Source organism: Zophobas morio, unplaced genomic scaffold (assembly GCF_036711695.1).
Source record: "Zophobas morio isolate AGI-343-1 ecotype UQ-CSIRO unplaced genomic scaffold, CSIRO_AGI_Zmor_V1 ptg000004l, whole genome shotgun sequence".
NCBI classification, from domain to species: Eukaryota; Metazoa; Arthropoda; class Insecta; order Coleoptera; family Tenebrionidae; genus Zophobas; species Zophobas morio.
In genome coordinates, this window is record NW_026972109.1 from 3,740,338 (window position 1) to 3,761,035 (window position 20,698).

Below are 20,698 nucleotides of genomic sequence, written 5' to 3' on the forward strand. Positions count from 1 at the left end.
TCCGAAAACATACTGTTGCAATTAATTATTTACATCACTTTATATAATTTATCGCGCTATAAAAAGAGTATCAATGACAACCGCGTTTACAGAATTTTTAACATCGTCTAAGACACAATTTCGACTTTATTGCCCGGTTTATCATCTCTAATTTTTACCGATCATTGATTATTAAACCTAATCAGTGAAAGCGATAAATTTTACAGCGTGTTTAACTTAAAAGAGGACTCCAGGCAATTATTTTTGATTGGATAACAGCGTTCCTTCATCTGGTCGGAGATGGCCGCATTGCTTTCAAGCGGAATATAAAAGACTCCCTCATCAAACGGAGTTAACCAGCGTGTTGGGGATTACTAAACGTTATTAATTTTTCATTAGACTCGTAGATCGTGTGCGAAAACCGCCACTACAACCCTATAACATTCAGCAAAAAAAAACAAATACGAGATTGCTGGCAATATTTTTCAATATCCACACTGCAGCATCAATAAATTTGCTTTATTGCAACGGAGTGAACTACTTGTTGCAGATGTTGTAGAAACGTTGCGTGGAAGAGATTTTTTTCTTTAAATGGTCAAGTAGAGGTCTTGTTTGATTTTTCGATTTTAATCTACTCGAGCTCGAGTTATCGAGGAAAGCTTTATCGGAAAGACCCGCTTAACTGATAGTATCAATGGCAATTACAAACTGAGTCGGCTTGACAATAATACGTGGACCAAATTTGTGTGCTTTAGGGTTGATCAGCATCATTAATCCCCTGAAGTGGGAATAGGTAATATCTTGGTCCTACAGTGGCTATTAATCAACGGGTTAAAATCCAATAGTCCACGTTATTATTATATGGGCGCTCAATTTAGATTTCGTAAATATTTATCGCCTGCTATTAACAGCAGCGAATTACACAAACACCCCCATTAAAAAAAAAACTTTTTACATGTCCATTATTGTAAAATAAACAATTTTCATGCAATTCTACCCCATATTTTATGGCACGTTGCGAATGATTTGTGTGTTACGGAGCTACGACAAGAATTTGCAAAATGTCCATTTAGACCCAACTTTGATGTTAATTACGTTTTTATTAAAATTTTATTGCCGTGCGTAGGTCTGGAATTTAGCTCCATTTCCTTAGTAACACACAAACTAACACCTCAATTTATTCATTCTTTCCCGGCGCATCCACCATTTTTATTTCACTACAATTCCTCCCACCCAAGGTGAACGACACACATTTCTGACAATGTGCTCAATTAATTAAATATTTGAATAATACCAATTTGTGCTTTCATCGCGCGTAATTGCTTAAAAGCTCACGTAATTAAACGATTTCATTCAAAAAGCTTTATCATTCATGGCTCCCGTAGTGAATCGCAATAAACTTTTATTATAATTAATGGCTAAAATTTAGCAAATACTCCGGCAGCGAGCAAAAAAACTTCCACTTTGTGCTAAATTCTAGTTATAAATAACGACCGAAAAATATATTCTTGGCTTAAATTATGCAGACACGTTCACGGCGATATTAGTATAATCGCACTAATGAAAGATCACGCATGGGTGCAGTACAATGGGCGTTCATATTTTTACGTGTCATGGAGTACTCAGCGAAATTACGGGAATAGTGGTTGCCGGTCCCTTGTTGATTTAATAATTTCGGGCGTATTGTTGCTGCTTGAGCGTAAGCTACTTGGTGGTTTATGAATCCGTGTTCAGGTTTTACCTTAGACATCCAGATTTTTGGAAAAAAAATAAAACTTGTATAACAACATTTTGCAATTTGACTTTGAAACGTTTCAAGGTTATCGTAAACTTGTTTATTCAAAATTTATTCGTTTATCCCCATCAAAAAATTGATGACGTCAGCTTTTGTCTAATGAATCATCCTCTCTAAAATATGCAAAATATTATTATTATTATTATTATTATTATATTATAATTGTGATATCACTGCGCTCATAGGTTTTAGAACTATTTATACAGGTGGCTTAAAAAATAAAATTCGCATAATCAAATCTTATAATTTTTCGAAAAATCTGGATTAATTTCCCTTCAACCAAGTTTTTGAAATCACAATTTTTTGTTTTTCATTTTTCATTTTTCTTATTTTTTAGTTTTATAATATTTCGCTTTTTCAACTTTAATTTTTTCAACTTCGGAATTTTCACGTTTTTGATCTTTCAATTTCTCGAGTTGCAATTATTCGATATCGCAATTTTTCATTTTCTGATTTTTTAAATTTCATTTTCTTGATCTATAGCACAATCACAAGGAAATGAAAATCCATTATTTTTTCAACATTTTTTTAGATTTTATAATTTTTAGCTTATTCAAATTTTCAGAACTTCAGTCGTTGATTTTTCAATTCCCCGATTATTATCACAATTTTTTGAAACATATTGCAATTTTTAATTTTTTTATTTTCTTTATTTTCTCAATTTTTCTTTTTTCTCAATTTCGAAACGTTTCAAATATTCCATCCTTCAGTTTTTCGAGTTGCAAATTTTCGATATCGCAATTTTTCCTTTTCGATTTTTCAATTTCCCATTGTAGAATTTTTCGTTTCCTCAATTTTTCAAGTTTTTGATTTTTTTCTTATTTTCCAGAGTTTTTAAATTTCGTTTTCTTGATTTAAATCGCAATCACAAGGAAGTGAAAATCCTTTATTTTTTCATTGTTTCTCTAGATTTTTAATTTTTAGCTTATTCAAATTTTCAAAACTTCAAGTTTTTGACTTTTATTTTTTATTTTCCCGATTTTTTATCGTAAAGAAGTGAAAATCTTTTATTTTTCAAGGTTTCTTTGGATTTTATCATTTTTCGCTTATTCAAATTTTCAAAATTTTAGTCTTTGGTTTTTCATTTCCTGAATTTTTCAATTTTTTAATTTTTCAATTTTGCAATTTTTGGATTTCTTAATTATCCGATTTTCCGATTTGTTTAATTTTCAATATTTCGATTTTACAGTAGTTCATTTTCCCGATTTTGCACTTTTTCGATTTTGAAGAGTCTCAATTTTTAAGCTTTCGACCTTTCAATTTTTCGTTTCTGCAAATTTTCAAGTTCTGGAACTTTTTGGATTTTCCATCGTTGTTATTCCAGATATTTGAGTAATTTCATTTTTGATTTTTCAATTAAACAGTGTTGCAATTTTTACATTTTTTTGATTCGAAAAGTTGAAAAATCGGAAAACTTTGAAACACGAGAAATTACAAAATAAAAAAGGGGAAAACCCAAAAAACTGCACTTCAAAAAACTGAACAAATGAAAAATTAAAACATTTAAAAATTAAAAATCGAGAAACTTAAAAATCGAAAAAAATGTATGAATCGAAAAAAACCAAGAATCGAATCGAAAAACTGTAACATTGAAAGATCGAAAAATTGAAAAATTAAGTGCCGAGGAATTTAAAAATTAAAAAATGAAACATTGAAAAATCGAATAAATCAGAAAGAAATCCAATTGAAAAATGGAAAAACTGTAAATTCGTAAAATTGAAAGAGTGAAAAATTTTAACAATTTTAATTGTTACTACATATTTAAAATTAAAGCCAGAAAAAATGCAAATCCAATAATTTAATAAACGAAAAATTGAAAAACAAAAAATCTGAAAGCAAGAGTCGAAAGTTCGAACGATCGTGAAATCGAATTATCAAAAAAGTGAAAAATCTAGAATTGAAGAATTGAAGAACTGAAGAGCTGAAGAACTGAAGAACTGGAGAACTGAAGAACTGAAGAGTTGAAGAGTTAAAGAGTTGAAGAGTTGAAGAATTGAAGAATTGAAATATTGAAGAATTGAAGAATTGAAATATTGAAGAATTGAAGAATTGAAATATTGAAAAATCACAAAAATTGAAAGATCGAAAATTTCAGAAAAATTAAGAAATCGAAAAATTAAAATAATTATTATTGCCAATTAATAATTATTTTTAATTTAAATTGGTAAAAGGAAAATTTAGAAACGCCAAAATTTAGAAAATCGAAAAATTATAAAAATCTCACGAAGTCGAAATATATACATTGAAAGTTTTGAAAATTTAAATTCGTAATATTGAAAAACTGAAATTTTTTTAAAATTGTAATTGTTATTACGTTTTAAAGCTGAAAAACGAAAAATTAAAAATCTAAGATTTGAAAGTCGAAAAACTGAAAAACTAAAAGATCTAAAAGCAGGAGTCGAAAATTCGTAAGATCGAGAAATATCGAGTTGTTATCAAAAAAGTTAAAAACTGAAATTGAAAAATTGAGAAAACGAAAAATTTTAAAATCGAAAAATTTAGAAGTCAAAAAATTGAGAAATCAAAAAAATGAAAAATCAAAAATCGGAAAGTCGAAACATAAAAATTATGATTAATCGAGAAATTCAGAAATCGGAAAAACGAAAATTTGGAAACGCCAAAAATTGACAAATTGAAATATCGAAAAATTATAAAAGCGGAAAAAGTCGAAAAAGTGTAACGATGGAAGATCTAAAAATTTTTCAATTTTTAAATATCGAGGAATTCAAAAGTTAAAAATTGAAAAATTGAAAAAACAAAAAATCCAAAAACAAGAGTCGAAAATTCGAAATATCGAGAGAAATCGAGTTATCAAAAAAGTGAAAAACTAAAATTTCAAAATTGAAAAATTGAAAAACCAAAAAATTTAAAAATTGAAAAATCGAAAAACTGAAAAATCGAAATATTGGAAAATCACAAGAATTGCAAAGTCCCAAAACTGAAACATCGACAATTTAAGAAATCGAAAATTTCAGAAATCAAAAAATGGAGAAACCGAAAAATCTGAGAAATCGAAAAATTGAGAAATCAAAAATTGGGAAATTAAAAAAACTGAGAAATCGAAAAATTGAAAAATCAAAAAATTGAAATGTCGAAAAATTAAAAAATTTATTAATCCAGAAATTGAAAAATCGGAAAAACGAAAATTTAGATTCGCCAAAAATTGAAAAATCGAAAAATTATAAAAGCGGAAAAAAGTCTGAAAACTGTAACAATGGAAGATCTAAAATATTTTCAATTTCTAAATATTGAAGAATTAAAAAATTAAAAATTGAAAAATTGAAAAATCGAATAAATTAAAAAACCAAAAAATCTAAAAGCAGGGGTCGAAAATTCTAAATATCGAGAAAAATCAAGTTATTAAAAAAATGAAAAACTAAAATTTAAAAATTGAAAAACTGAAAATTGAAAAACCAAAAAATTTAAAAATTGAAAAACTGAAAAATCGAAATGTTGGAAAGTCCCAAAACTGAAACATCAACAATTTAAGAAATCGAAAATTTTAGAAATCAAAAAATGGAGAAGCCGAAAAATCTGAGAAATCGAAAAATTGAAAATTCAAAAATTGGAATGTCGAAAAATTAAAAAATTTAGAAACGCCAAAAATTGATAAATTAAAAAATCGAAAAATTATAAAAGCGGAAAAAGTCGAAAAACTATAGCAATGGAAGATCTAAAAATGTTTAAATTTTTACATATCAAAGAATTCAAAAATTAAAAATTCGTAAAATTGAAAAGTTAAAACTAAAAAAGTTGCAAAATAAAAATTTAAGCAACAAAAAATTGAAAAAAGGAAAAATTGAAAATCAAGATATGAAAATCGAAAAATTAAAAAACCAAAAAATCTCAAAGCAGGGGTCGAAAATTCGAAATATTGAGAGAAATCGAGTTATCAAAAAACTGAAAAACTAAAATTTCAAAATTGAAAAATCGAAAAATCGAGAAATTGAAAAGTCTGAATATTGGAAAATCACAAAAATTGAAAAGTCCCAAAACTGAAACATCGACGATTTAAGAAATCGAGAATCTGAAAAATCTGAGAAATTGAAAAATTGAGAATTCAAAAATTGAGAAATTAAAAAATTGAGAAATCGGAAATTAAAAAAATTGAAAAATTGGAATGTTGAAAAATTAAAAAATTGATTAACCCAGAAATTGAAAATTCGGAAAAACGAAAATTTAGATTCGCCAAAAATTGAAAAATCCAAAAAATGAAAAATTGAGACAAAAAAAGGAAAATAAGAACACTAAAAAATTGAAGAAAGAAAACAAAAAATTGCAAATTTAAAATTCGTGAAATTACACACAAAAAATTGGAACATCCGAAAGTTGGAAAATTAAAAAACTGAAAGATTTAAAAAGATAACTCTATATATCCTAAAATTGGAGAAACAAAAAAAATAAGAAACGGGAAATTTGCAAATCGAAAAATTGAAACATCGAAAAACTGTAAAATCTAAAATTGAAAAATCCAATGAATGAAAAATTGAGATCCGAACAACTGGAATATGAAAGAAAATAAAGAACTGAAAAGTTGAAAAAATAAACAAAATAAAAAATCTAAACGAAAAATTGCAAATCGAAAAACTGAAAAATTTAAAATTGAAAACTGGATGAGTTACATAACGTAAAATTGAAGAAAGGAAAAATTGAAAACAATTAAATTGAAGAAACAAAAATTTGTAAAATCGGAACCTTGAAAATTCGAAAAAGAAATTAAAAAACTGAACCGAAGAATTATAAATCGAAAATTGGAAAAATGAAAAATTAAAAATTGAAAGCTCGGCAGATTTTAAATCGGACAATTATTGTCAAATTCAAAACTTGGAAAATTGAAAAACTGAAAAATTTAAACTTGAAAAAATAAAGACAATAAAAAAATCGAAACGAAACATTGCAAATTGAAAAACTGAAGCAAAATCAAAATTGAAAAATCGAAAAATTAAAAAGGTTGGAAAATCGAAAGACTGAATAATTTAAAAATGAAAACTGGAAGAATTACATATCGTGAAATTGAAGAAACAAAAAAAAAAGAAACAAAAATGAAATGAAAAAACAAAAAAGTGTAAATTCGGAACATTGAAAATTCGAAAATTTACAAAAATAAAGAAAATAAAAACCGCGAACGAAAAATTGTAAATCGAAAGCTTGAAGAATTGGAAAATTAAGAATTGAAAATTCGAGATACTTTAAAACGAAAAATTGTCATGTCTAAAAGTTGGAAAATTCAAAAACTAAAATAAATTTTAATCTCGAAAAATCGCAAATCGAAAAATGAAGAAATTTACGTCACTGGTTTTAAGTTTTATAGAGGTTACCAGGAAACAAAAATCCGACAAATTTTTTCAAAGAACTAGATTTGTTGGGCTGTACTTCAGGAACGAGGAAAGTTCTGTCGAAATTATCCTCGACGAATTTTTTATATCTGATTCTAAAAGACGGTTTCTTGCTTATTTAATAAGTTTGCGGAAAAGTTTGGAACTTCTGCCACTTGGATGGATGTTTATCTGGATGAAATCTGTAATTAATCGGGGGCAAGTATTTGTCAAACAAGGAAATTTGTTTCGGGACGTTTTAATTACATCATTTCGAGATTTATTTATAATACATATGATGGTTCAGTGGTGATTAAAATATTGTTTTGATTTGAATCCCATATTTAGTAATTATTTAGTAGTACATGTTATAAAATGCTTTTCAATAATAATTAGTCGGAATCCAATATTGCCCCATAAGTTTCAGTGTAGCGTAATTGCTGTAATTTACACTCCCTATCGACAAATTTAATTGTCGAGCGATTGACGTCGATTCGATAATCCTAGAAACATGAGGTATTAACGAAAAATGCCTATTTCGGCTATTAATTAAAAGAACCCCGAAATTAGGCCGACTTTCCGTCATTTTCGCATATTTCGCTCTTCGAATCCCCTTATTGAAACCTCGACTTGAAAGCCCATAAATAGCCGGCTTAGAACAGTTTGCACAATTGTGACTTTCACTCGGGGGTGTAATACGCTGCAAACACTAATGAATTATTCAATTTTTAATTGAAATTTCGCCCCCGGTCGCTCCAAATAGTTGGCCGTAAAACAAATTAAACTTTCCCATCTAATAATAAAATCAGTTGTTTTCGCCTTAATAACATTTAATCCAATTTGGGCCGACGCCGCAAAAACGTGTCCTCTGCGAAGATCCGCCCCGTCACGGTGCCACCTTGGGGTTAAAATAATCACGTCGGTTTCCGTCATGTCCGCGAAGTGTCAGTATTTTTTCGACGTTTTTTTCTAGTTTAATAAATGAATCAGTGCACAGTAATACTTCGCCCCAGCACTTGAACCGTCCTAAGGTAAACCGCATTAATTCCATTAAAGTAGCCTCGCATCCTTGTCAGCCGAAATCACGAAGCGTTAAAAGTTCGCCCGTCTAATCTTTATTTGGCCAACAATGAGGTCCTGCAACCGACAACTTGTCAACGAAGACGCGAATTAAAAAGTTTCGGCCCTGCATTATAGCAAATGGAATTTTTATTCAGCGGGCGCTATCAATTTAAGTTTGCATCGCTTCGTGCATTAAGGCTATTGAACTAACCTTACGCATAAAAGAACTTTTTTGCTCGTGCGAAGGAACAATATTAAAGTTTGCTTTCACCTTCTGTATGTACGGGAATTTTTTTTCGAGGAGTTTTAATTGGCGCAGTGGATAGGATTTGTGTAGGTTATGTGTATTGTTAAGCTGAGTGAAGTGGAAGCGAATTGTGTTGATGGATTGATTGTATGAGGTATAGAATGAACACAGAATTTATTCCAGTTTATCTGCAAACTGTGATGTGCTTACAAGTTATAATTGATTACTTTTTAATCTTTACGGTGCTTTTTCATTTGTTCATTTTGTTTCCTCCTTCATTTTCTTGTTTTCTGTATTAGAATAGAGTCGTAAAGCAGATTAAGTTAGTTCAGGTCAGATCAGGTTAAGCGAGGTCAAATCAGTCAGACCGGATCATTTCAAATCAGGTCAGGAGAGATCCTAGTCAGGTCACATCCGATAAAGTGAAGATGGATCAAGTCAAGTCAAGTCTATTAAAGTCAGATCAGGTTAGGTCATGTCAGGTTAAGTCATATTAGGTCAATTTAAGCCAAATCAATTCTACTTAGGTCAACTGTGGCCAGATCAGGTCAAGTTAAAGCAAATTGGGTCAGATTAAATCAATCCAGATCTACCGAGATCATACCTATTAAAATCACAATTTCTTGAATTGTGATTTTCTTGAATTATTTGTTTTATCCTTTGCTGCTTTTCTCCTGTCTCTTCTTGTACGAACAGAATTCTTGTAGATGGATTGTTGTCAAATTTTATGTGTGTGATGAATAACACTAAGATTGTATATAATGAATGTGTTTTAAATTTTATAAAATAACGCCTATACGTGTAGTTTATGAATCTGTACTGAAATTTTACTCGAGATACCCAGATTTTTGGGAAAAAACATCGAAGTTATAACTTGAAACTGCAGACGTTTTATTCCTTAATCAAAATTTATACGTTTACCACCTTCCAAAAAATTAATGACGCCATCTCAAAATTTTGCCGAATAAATCGTATGTAAAATTTTATGACTCCATATTTGTTTTTATGATTACTTGTACAGGGTGATTAAAAAAAAATATGAATGATCCAATATATTTTATTCACCTCATTTTTCAAAAATTTTTTCTGAAGTGGTTGTTGAAGTTATTTGAAAGAATCTCGAGGACCTCTTTTGTGTCTAGTTTTTGAAGTACTTTAAAAGAATTTAGGGGATCTTTCTGTGTATTGTTTTTAAAGTAATTTTTAAGAATCACGAGGAGTCTTTGTCTTGTTTTTGAAGTAATTTGAAAGATCCTCGGGCAGAGCTTGTGTGTTTTTTAAGTGTTTTTGAAGAACCTTCTAGATCTTTTTCTGGTTTTTGAAGTAATATGAAAGAATGTTGGGGATCTTACGGTGTATTGTTTTTGAAATAGTTTTATAAAATCTTGGGGTTCCTTTTCATGTTTTTGAAGTAATTTGAAAGATTCTCGACGACCCCTTTTTGTTTTTCGAAGTAATTTGAAAGAATCTCGAGGATCTTTCTGTGCATTATTTATGAAACAAGTTATTAAAATCTTGAGTATCATTTAGTTTTATTTTTTAAGTAGTTTGAAAGAACCTTGAGAATCTCTTGCTGGTTTTTGAAGTCATTTGAAAGAATCTCGTGGATCTTCCAGTGTATTGTTTTTGAAGTAGTGTGAAAGAATCTCGGAGATACCTTGTTTTGCTTTTAAAGTAATTTGTAAGAAACTCCGGTGCCTGTTGTGTTTTGTTTTTGAAGTAGTTTGAAAAAATCTCGAGATTCATTGTCTTGTTTTTAAAGTAATTTGAAAAAATCTCGCGAAACTTTCGTGTTTTGTTTTTGAGTTAGCTGGAAAGAATCTCGACGGCCCCCTGTGGGCCTTACTTTTGAAGTAATTTGAATATTTGAAAGAATCGGTGGGATTCCTTTTCTTTTTTTTTAAGTAATTTGGAAGAACCTCGGGGACTTTTTGTTTTGAAAGAATCTTGAGGAACTTTCTGTGCATTGTTTGCGAGATAAGTTATTAGAATCTCGGGGGTCCCTTTGGTTTTGTTTTTGAAGTAATTTGAAACAATCTTGGGAGCCCTTTCTGGTTTTTGAAGTAATTTCAAAGAATGTCTGGAATATTTCTATGTATTGTTTTTTAAGTAGTTTAAAAGAATCTTGGAGATCCCTGCTTTGTCGTGTTTTTACAGAATCTTGAAGATTCCTTATCTTATTTTTGAAGTAATTTGAACGAATTTCCGGCACATTTGTGTGTTTTTTTAAGTAGTTTGAACGCACCTTGAGGATTTCTTTCTGGTTTTTGAAGTAATTTGAAAGAATCTCGGGCACCTCTTGTGTTTTGTTTTTGAAGTAGTTTGAAAGAATCTCGGGGACCCCTTGTGTTTTGTTTTTGAAGTTTGAAGTTTGAATGAATTTCGAGGATTCATTGTCTTGTTTTTAAAATAATTTAAAGCAATCTTTGGGATTTTTCTGTGTATTGTTTTTAAAAAAAAAATAAAAAAAAATGGGAAATCCTTGTGTTTTGTTTTTGAGGTACCTTAAAAGAATCTCCACAGCTCCCTGTGGGCCTTACTTTTGAAGTAATTTGAAAGAATCTCCAGGATCCCTTTTTATGTTTTTGAAGTAACATGAAACAAGCTCGGGGAATTTTTTTGTTTTTTTTGAAGTAGTTTGATAAAATCTTTCGGATCTTTCTGTGCCTTGTTTTGGAAACAAGTTATTAGAATCTCTAGAATCGCTTTTGTTTTAGTTTTGAAGCAATTCGAAACAAGCTCGGAGAATTTTTTTGCTTTTTCTGAAGTAATTTGAAAGAATTTTGAGGATCTTTCTGTGCCTTCTTTTTGAAACAAGTTATTAGAATGTCTAGGATCCCTTTTTTTTGTTTTGAAGTAGTTTGAAAGAATCTTGGAACCTTGTGTTTTCTAAAGTAATTTGAAAGAATTTCGGAGATTGTCCTGTGTGTTAGTTTTGAAATTTGAAAAAATCTTTAAAAATCCCTTGTCTTGCTTATGAAGTAATTTGAAAGAACTTTAGGGACTCCTTGTGTTATTTTTTTAATAATTTGAAAGAATCTTGGAGATTTTTCTGTGTATTGTGTTTGCAGTAGTTTGAAAGAATCTCGTAGATCTCTCGTCTTGTTTTAAAGTAATTTGTAAAAATCTCGGGATCTTCCTGTGTATTGTTTTTGAAGTAGTTTGATAGAATCTTGGGATTCCTTCCTAGTTTTCGAAGTAATTTGAAAGAATCTCGAGGACCCCTTTTTGTTTTAGAAGTAGTTTGGAAGAATCTCCTCAAGGATCTCTCTGTGCACTATTTATGAAACAAGTTATTAAAATCTCGAGGACCGCTTTAGTTTTATTTTTGAAGTGGTTTAAAAAAATCTTGGGGATCCCTTTCTGCATTTTGAAGTAATTTGAAAACATCTCGCTGATCTTTCTGTGCATTGTTTTTGAAACAAATTATTAGAATCTTGGGGACCATTTTTGTTTTGTTTATTAAGTAGTTTGAAAGAATCTTGGGATGCCCTTTCTGGTTTTTGAAGTAATTTGTAAGAATCACAAGAATTCTTGTCTTGTTTTTAAAGTAATTTGAAAGAACCTGGGGCAATGCTTGTGTGTTTTTTAAGTAGTTTTGAAAGAATCTTTTGGATTTTTTTCTGGTTTTTGAAGTAATATGAAAGAATGTTGGGGTTCTTCCTGTGTATTTTTTTTTAAGTAGTTTAATAGAATTTCGGAGATTCCTTGTGTTGTTTTTACAGTAATTTGTAAGAATCTGCAGGGTTTTCTATCATGTTTTTAAAAGAATCTTGGGGATTCCTTTCTAGTTATTGAAGTAATTTGAAAGAATATCGGAAATCTTTCTGTGCACTATTTATGAATCAAGTTATTAACTAAAGGCCACTTTAGTTTTATTTTTAAAGTAATTTGTACTAATCACGAGGATTCTTTGTCTTGTTTTTGAAGTAATTTCCAAGAACCTCTGGCAGAGCTTGGTTTTTTTCTAAGTGGTTTTGAACGAATCTTTTGGATCCCTTTCTGGTTTTTGAAGTAATATGAAAGAATGTCCGGGATCTCTCTGTGTATTGTTTTTGAAGTAGTTTGATAGAATTTCGGAGATTCCTTGTCAGTAATTTGTAAGAATCTGGAGGGTTTTCTACCTTGTTTTTAAAAGAATCTTGTCTGCATTTTGAAGTAATTTGAAAGAATGTCGGAGATCTTTCTGTTTACGCTTTTTGAAGTAGTTTGAAAGAATCTTGAAGATCCCTTGTCTTGTTTTTAAAATAGTTTGTAAGAAACACGAGCATTCTTTGTCTTGTTTTTGAAGTAATTTGCAAGAACCTCGGGCACAGCGTATCTTTTTTCAAGTGGTTTTGAACTAATCTTTTGGATCCTTTTCTGCTTTTTGAAGTAATATGAAAGAATGTCCGGAATCTTTCTGTGTATTTTTTTGAAGTAGTTTGAAAGAATTTCGAGGATTCATTGTCTTGTTTTTAAAGTAATTTAAGAGAATCTCTGGGATTTTTCTCTGTATAGTTTTTAAAGAAATGTGTGTCTTGTTTTTGAGGTAGCTTGAAAGAATCTCGAGGATTCCTTTTCTTGTTTTTGAAGTAATTTAAAAGAAACTCGCGTTTTTTTTTTAAGTAGTTTGAAAAAATCGTGGGATCCCCTTCTGTTTTTTGAAGTAACTTGACAGAATCTTGGAGATCTTTCTGTGTATTGTATTTGAAGTAGTTTAAAAGAATCTCGAAGATCTCTGCTTGCCTCGTTTTTACAATAATTTGTAAGAATCTCGAAGATTCTTTATCTTATTTTTAAAGTAATTTGAAAGAACCTTCGGGAATTCTTATATGTTTTTTTAAGTGGTTTGAAAGAACCTTGCGGATCCTTTTCTGGTTTCTGAAGTAATTTGAAAAAATCTCGTGGATCTTCCTGTGTACTGTTTTCGAAGTAGTTTGAAAGATTCTTGTTTTTATAGTAATTTGTAAGAATTTCCGGTACCTCTTGTGTTTTGTTTTTGAAGTAGTTTGGATGAATCTCGAGGATTCATTGTCTTGTTTTTAAGGTAATTTAAGAGAATCTCTGGGATTTTTCTGTGTATTGTTTTTAAGAAATTTGAAAAAATCTCGGGAAATGCTTGTGCTTTGCTTTTGAGATAGCTTGAGCCTTACTTTTGAAGTAATTTGAAAGTTTGAAAGAATTTCGAGGATTCCTTTTCTTGTTTCTGAACTAATTTGAAAGAACTTCGTGGACTTTTTGTTTTTTTTTTAAGTAGTTTGAAAGAATCTTGAGGATCTTTGTATGCACTGTTTTTGAGTCAAGTTTTTAGAATCTCGGGGACCCCTTTTCTTTTGTTTTTGAAGTAATTTGAAAGAATCTTTGGATCCCCTTCTGATTTTTGAAGTAATTTGACAGAGTTTTGGGATCTTTCTGTGTATTGATTTTGAAATATTTTGAAAGAATCTCGCTGCTTGTCTTATTTTTACAATAATTTGTAACTCGAAGATTGATTTTTTATCTTATTTTTGAAGTAATTTTAAAGAACCTCGGGGAATTCTTATGTGTTTTTTTTAAGTAGTTTGAAAGAACCTTGAGGATCCTTTTCTGGTTTCTGAAGTAATTTGAAAGAATCTCGGAGATCCCTTGTTTTGTTTTTAAAGTAATAAGTAAAAATCTCCGGTACCCCTTTTGTTTTGTTTTTGAAGTAGTTTGAAAGAATCTTAGGATCCATTGCTGGTTTTTAAAGTACATAACTTGAAAGAATCTCTGGGATCTTTCTGTGTATTGTTTTTTACGTAGTTTAAAAGAGTCTTAGAGATCCCTGCTTAACTTGTTTTTACAGTAATTTGTAAGAATCTCGAGGATTTATTATCTTGTTTTTAAAGTAATTTAAAAAAATTTCTGGGATTTTTCGGTAGATTGTTTTTAAAGAAATTTGAAAAAATCTCGGGAAATTCTTGTGCTTTGTTTTTAAGTAGTTTGATAGATTCTTGGGGATCTTTCTGTGCCTTGTTCCCTTGTTTTTGAAACAAGTTATTAGAATCTCTAGGATCTCTTTTGTCTTGTTTTAAAGTAGTTTGAAAGAATCTTGGGATTTCTTTCTGGTTTGTGAAGTAATTTGAAAGAATCTCGAGGATCTTTCTGTGTATTAGTTTTGAAGTAGTTTGAAAAAATCTCGAAAATCCCTTGTATTTTTTTTAGGTAATTTGAAAGAATCTCATGGACCTTTGTGTGTTTTTCTTTTAAATTGTTTGAAAGAATCTGGGGGATCCCTTTATGGTTTTTGAAGTAGTTTGAAAGAATCTTGGGGACCTCTTTCTCATTTTTGAAGTAATTTGAAAGAATCTCGGGGGTCTTTCTATGTATCATTTTTGAAGTAGTTTGAAAGAACCTCGAAGATCCCTGTTTGTCTTGTTTTTAAAGTAATTTTTAAGAATCTCGAAGATTGGTACTATAAATGAATGCGGGCATGTTTAAATAACATTTATGGCGATTTATGGATCGCGCGACCTGGGAATTATTTTTTGGGCAGGACCGGCTTCGGGGTGCGGTGTGACGTTCGATGTGGAAAAAGTGTCATAAATATTTGTCGTTTCTAAATTATTCGCACGTTAATTCGTGGCTTCTATAGTTAACAAATTGTTGCTTTCAAAAAGATTCTTCACATTTAAAAAACAAATTAATCTGAAGTTTTCTTCCTCATAACGTACAGTCCAGCTTCTTCGAAAAATTATAAAATTTGATTTCGGGCACGAATATTTCATAAATCAGTTACCGTATCGACTTCGAGATTCTTCGATTTTTCATCTACTTGAAGATAAAGTTCTTTTTTTTCAATAATTGAGAAGATTCGAAATTTTTGGCTTTCCAAACAATGTTCCAAAAAATACCAAAAATTCGTTTCACTCAACTTCGATGTCTAAAATTGTCTGCAGGATCAGTTTGTCGATATTTCGTCAGCCAATGGACCCCATTTAAACCATTTTTTGGAAAAATTTTGAAAATTGGACGCTTAGTTTTGACGTTTATTTGAATAAACATCGTAACCTCGATTTCAAATTCCTAATTAGCTGATTGTTAACAACAATTCGAGGCCAATTTTCAACCGATTGATGCCATTTAACCATTTTTTTGGAAAAATTTTGAAAATTTTACACTCACTTTCTACGTTTATTTGAAAAGAGGTCGTGACAGTGAGTTCGGACTCATAATTAACAGAAGATTATCGCCAATTTGACGTCAATTTTCAGCCAGTTGATCCCATTTTAACCATTTTTTTGGAAAAATTTTGAAAATTATTTATACACTCACTTTTCATGTTTATTTGAATAGATGTCGTGACTGCCATTTCGGGTTCCTAATTAGTGGAAGATTATGTACAATGCAATATCAGAACACCGATTCAGGCCTGAGAAAAGTAATGTGTAATTCTATAGGCCAATTTTTTGGATTCTAGAATAGATTCTCATCACTCACGTCTTTAAATAAAACCGAAACAGCAACAAAGAACACAATCAAAGACAGCCACGGAGTCTTGAAGATCTGTCTTTGATACAATTTTTATTTAAATAATATAATTTGACAAAAGAGCCTTAATTTTTTCGCGTATCTCTACCTCGCATTGAAATTCTACCCACTTCCTGTGCCTCTCTAAAGTGTAAATCATTTATTGTCTCAGGACAGGTAAGAAGTTTAAATTAAGCCCCCAAATTAGATCAACCATAGCTCCCTCCTCAATCTGAACCAATTTATTTCCCTTTCTCCGCCTTGATGCAATTTTTGCCTCCGGCGAATTACCCACACTCACCCGCCTTTCCAGAAACATGTTCAATGAACGCTGCACCTCGAACTTACATGGAAACTTTTATAATAAACCTCCAACTTCCTGCTTATCCAATTTCGATAAAAATTCAATTACACTTAATTATTGTGGCAAAACTTCTCTTTAAAGAAATTCTCGACGGTGCACCAGTGCAATTAACTTTTAACAAGCTCCAAACTTCCCTCTGCCCACATGCAAAAAATTCCAAACTTGTTCCGCAGAACTTTTATCGACGTTTCCGAGCACGAATCTAAATTTTTCATTCCGTGTTTTCCAGTTTCGACGATGTCTTACGGTTATGTCTCTCAATATGTGACAGAAGAGCAAGAACTCTCCGAGAGCGACTGTCCGTCAGACGTTCACGTGCACGTTGCGTCGGACCTCACGGAACTCTACCGGAGGAAACATCAAGCCGTCAGCCAAACCCGGAACCCGGCAGGAACTTATTATCACCCTCACATACCAGCGTAAGTAGTTGCAACCGCAAGCAAACTCTTCTAATGGAAATTTTAACACCTGACAAGGACTTTACTTAAGAAGTTTAAACGCTGCGTGCCGCTCGGGTCGGTTTACAAAGCGATTTTAATGGCCCCATAATGGGAATAATAACAATTAACGTTCCAAAAGACTGAAAAATCCCCCGGGAATTCACATAAAGGAGCGATTTTAAAATTAAAGGGGATAGCTGGGTGCGACAAAGGGTCACACGAATCGGTTCTATAGACGATTTTTCTATCAAGTTTGAGAAAATGGCGCTGATTAATTAGTTTTCGGACTTAAAATTGTTCCTGTTAAAGAAAGAAACGTAAAACTTTGTTTTGTGTCGCGGATTAAACTGTGAAGTGTGTTTCGATTGATTCAGTGTTAACAATTTCCACCCGGGGTGAGAGAGACGGACGAATAAAGATAAAAAATTTCCGAATAACTCCTATTGGAGCAATTAAAACTTACGGTTACACTATTCACATTACTAATTTATGACCCAATTAAAACCCACCAGCACGTCGAGCCATAACGTGATTAATTTCGAATTTCTCCACATTTTTATTCTGTTTACATTTAATTTAGTGCTCCAACAATAAACCCGAATTAGTGGGAGACGGATCGATCAAAAGCCGTCTCCTTCAAATCATGAACATTACCAAGATTAGAACAGAATAGCTGAAAGCATTGTTATTGTCACAGATGGTCACAGTAGTAACAAAATTATGCCCTTAACGATCAAATTAAGATGATTTACGAGAGACTTTCATTCCGCAACAATACGAAAATAAAAGATGGTATTAATAAAATATTTTACTTTCCGCGAATATTTTTCTTGCATTGTGAAAGTTTGGGCTGTTTTTCGGAGTGTGCACATCGATGCTTTTTGTTGTCGAAGTGGGGCAAACAGTTGTGGTCCGGTTGCAGCTGGAAGCTGCGTTCGAACTATGCGGGTTGTAAAAACGGAAAATAGTTTATCTTGCGTCGGATGACTTGTACACTGAGGGTTTTTTCGGCGCTGTGGAAATTTAAAAAACTATTGTCCGACGATGAAACCGCACTGACGAATAACTGGCATGAATGAATGCGGGTACGGTTTAAATAACATTTATTGCGAGTTATGGATCGCGCGAGTTGGGTGATGTTTTTGGGCAGGACCGGCGTCAGGGTGCGCTATAATATTTGTTAAAGTCATCTGTGGCGACAGACAAAATATGGCAAATTTTGAGATTTTCTAAAAATTTTATGTTGAGCACAGATAATTTAAAAACAAGTCGTTCTATCGGTTTTCAGATTTTTTTTCTTATAGACACGGCATTTCTGCATGACAGCAATTTTTTTTGTAATTTTTGAAGAGCCAGTTTTTCCGGAGTGACACTGAATACGTCCTTAAAAAAAGTCTATTACGTAATATATAGTTTTCAGTTTCCGGGTATAATCTCCGTCCGGAGATAAATTACATTTTTTGGATAGCTGAGAAGATTAGAAATTTTTGGTCTTCCAGACAATTCTTCCAAAAAATATAAAAAATTCCTTGCAGCCAACTTCGATCTCTAAAATTGTCTGCAGCATCAGTTTGTGGATTATTTCGTCAGCTAATTGATCACATTTTAACCATTATTTGAAAAAAATTTAAAAATTTCACACTCATTTTTCACGTTTATTTGAATAGCTGTCGTGATGGTGATTTCGGATTCATTATTAGTGGAAGATTATTTACGATTTGACACCAAAATTTGGTGAATTGAATCCATTTTAACTAATTTTTGGAAAAATTTTGAAAATTGTACACTCCCTTTTCACGTTTATTTAAACGGATATCCAGACAGCGATTTCGGATTTGTAATTGTCGGAAAATTATCTACAATTTGACATCAATTTTCAATAAATTGAACCTAGTCTAACAATTTTTTTGGAAAACTTTTGAAAATTATACATTCACTTTTCACGTTTATTTGAATAGATGTCAGGACCACCATTTCGGATTCCTAATTAACGGACGTTTATGTACAATTTAGTACAAATTTTCAGCTTATTGAAGCCATTTTAACCATATTTTTGGAATAATTTTGAAAATTTTAAACTCAATTTCTACGTTTATTTGACAAGATGTTGTGAAGGTGATTTTGGATTCGTAATTAGCAGACGATTATTTACGATTTGACACCAAAATTTGGTGAATTGAATCCATTTTAACAAATTTTTTGGAAATATTTTGAAAATTTTGCACTCACTTTTGACGTTTATTTAAATGGATATCGAAACGGCGATTTCGGATTTGTAATGATCGGAAAATCATACAATTTGGTATCAATTATAGGTGAATTGCACCCAGTTTAACAATTTTTTTTGAAAAATTTTGAAAATTTTACACTCACTTTTCGAGTTTATTTGAATACATTTAGGACCGCCATTTCGGATTCTTAATTTGCGGAAAATCATGTACAATTTGATACAGTTTTCAGCAGCTTAAAGCCATTTTAATAATGTCTTTGGAAAATTTTTGAAAATTATACACTCCCGTTTCACGTTTATTTAAACAGATATCCAGACAGCGATTTCGCATTTGTAATTGTCGGAAAATTATCTACAATTTGACATCAATTTTCAGTGAATTGAACCTAGTCTAACAATTTTTTTGGAAAACTTTTGAAAATTATACATTCACTTTTCGCGTTTATTTGAATAGATGTCAGGACCGCCATTTCGGATTCCTAATTAACGGACATTTATGTATAATTTAATAAAAATTTTCAGCTGATTGAAGCTATTTTAACCATATTTTTGGAAAAATTTTGAAAATTTTAAACTCAATTTCTACGTTTAATTGACAAGATGTTGTGAAGGTGATTTTGGATTCGTAATTAGCAGACGATTATTTACGATTTGACACCAAAATTTGGTAAATTGAATTCATTTTAACAAATTTTTTGGAAAAATTTTGAAAATTGTACACTCACCTTTGACGTTTATTTAAATGGATATCCAAACGGCGATTTCGAATTTGTAATTATCGGAAAATTATCTACAATTTGATATCAATTCTCGGTGAATTGAACCCAGTTTAACAATTTTTTTGGAAACATTTTGAAAATTATGCACTCACTTTTCACGTTTATTTGAATACATTTAGGACCACCATTTCGGATTCTTAATTTGCGGAAAATCATGTACAATTTGATACCAGCTTTCAGCCTCTTGAAGCCATTTTAATAATCTTTTTGGAAAATCTTTGAAAATTGTACACTGCTTTTTCATGTTTATTTAAATAGATATCCAGACGGCGATTTCGTATTTGTAATTATCGGAAAATTATGTACAGTTTTCGGTGAATTGAACCCAGTGTACCTATTTTTTTGGAAAAATTTTGAAAATTTTATTTATTTTCCGCGTTCATTTGGATTCGCAATTAGATTATTTACAATTTGACACCTATTTTCGACGAATTAAATCCATTTTAACTATTATTTTTTGAAAAATTTTGAAAATTTTGACCTCATCGTTCACTTTTATTTGAATAAGTTTGGTGAAGGCGTTTTGAGAATCATAATTATCGGAAGGTTATCTATAATTTGACACCAATTTTAAATGGATTGAACTCATTTTGACAATTTTTTGAAAAAATTTTGAAAATTTTGACTTTACTTTTCACGTTTATTTCAATAGATATCCTCTGACGACAATTTCAGAGTCGTAATTACCAGAAACTTATCTATAATTTGATTCTAATTTTCAGTCGACTGAATTCATGCTGACCATATTTTTGGAAAATTTTTTTTAACATGTTGAACACATGTTTGACATTTATTTGAAGGGGATTTCGGATTAGCATTTACCGAAAGGTTGTCTACAATTTGGCACCAATTTTAAGTCGATTGAACTCATTTTGATAATTTTTTTTGGAAACATTTTGAAATTTTTTGACCTCATCTTTCACATTTTTCACTTTTATTTGAATAGATTTGGTGAAGGCGTTTTCAGAATCATAATTACCGGAAGGTTATCTATAATTTGACACCAATTTTATGTCT

At 30.8% G+C, this 20,698-nt stretch overlaps 1 protein-coding gene across 1 annotated transcript in view; it reads left to right on the plus strand.

Annotated features, from left to right (window-relative positions):
- The first annotated feature begins 8,023 nt into the window (after positions 1-8,023).
- Positions 8,024-20,698, plus strand: part of LOC135134161 (uncharacterized) — a 53,026-nt gene continuing 40,351 nt past the window's right edge. Inside the window, exons 1-2 of the mRNA XM_064062784.1 lie at positions 8,024-8,120; positions 16,462-16,651. Of these exons, the coding sequence (XP_063918854.1) occupies positions 16,470-16,651 (182 nt within the window). The 5' untranslated portion in view covers positions 8,024-8,120; positions 16,462-16,469. The remainder of the gene's footprint in view (positions 8,121-16,461; positions 16,652-20,698) is intronic.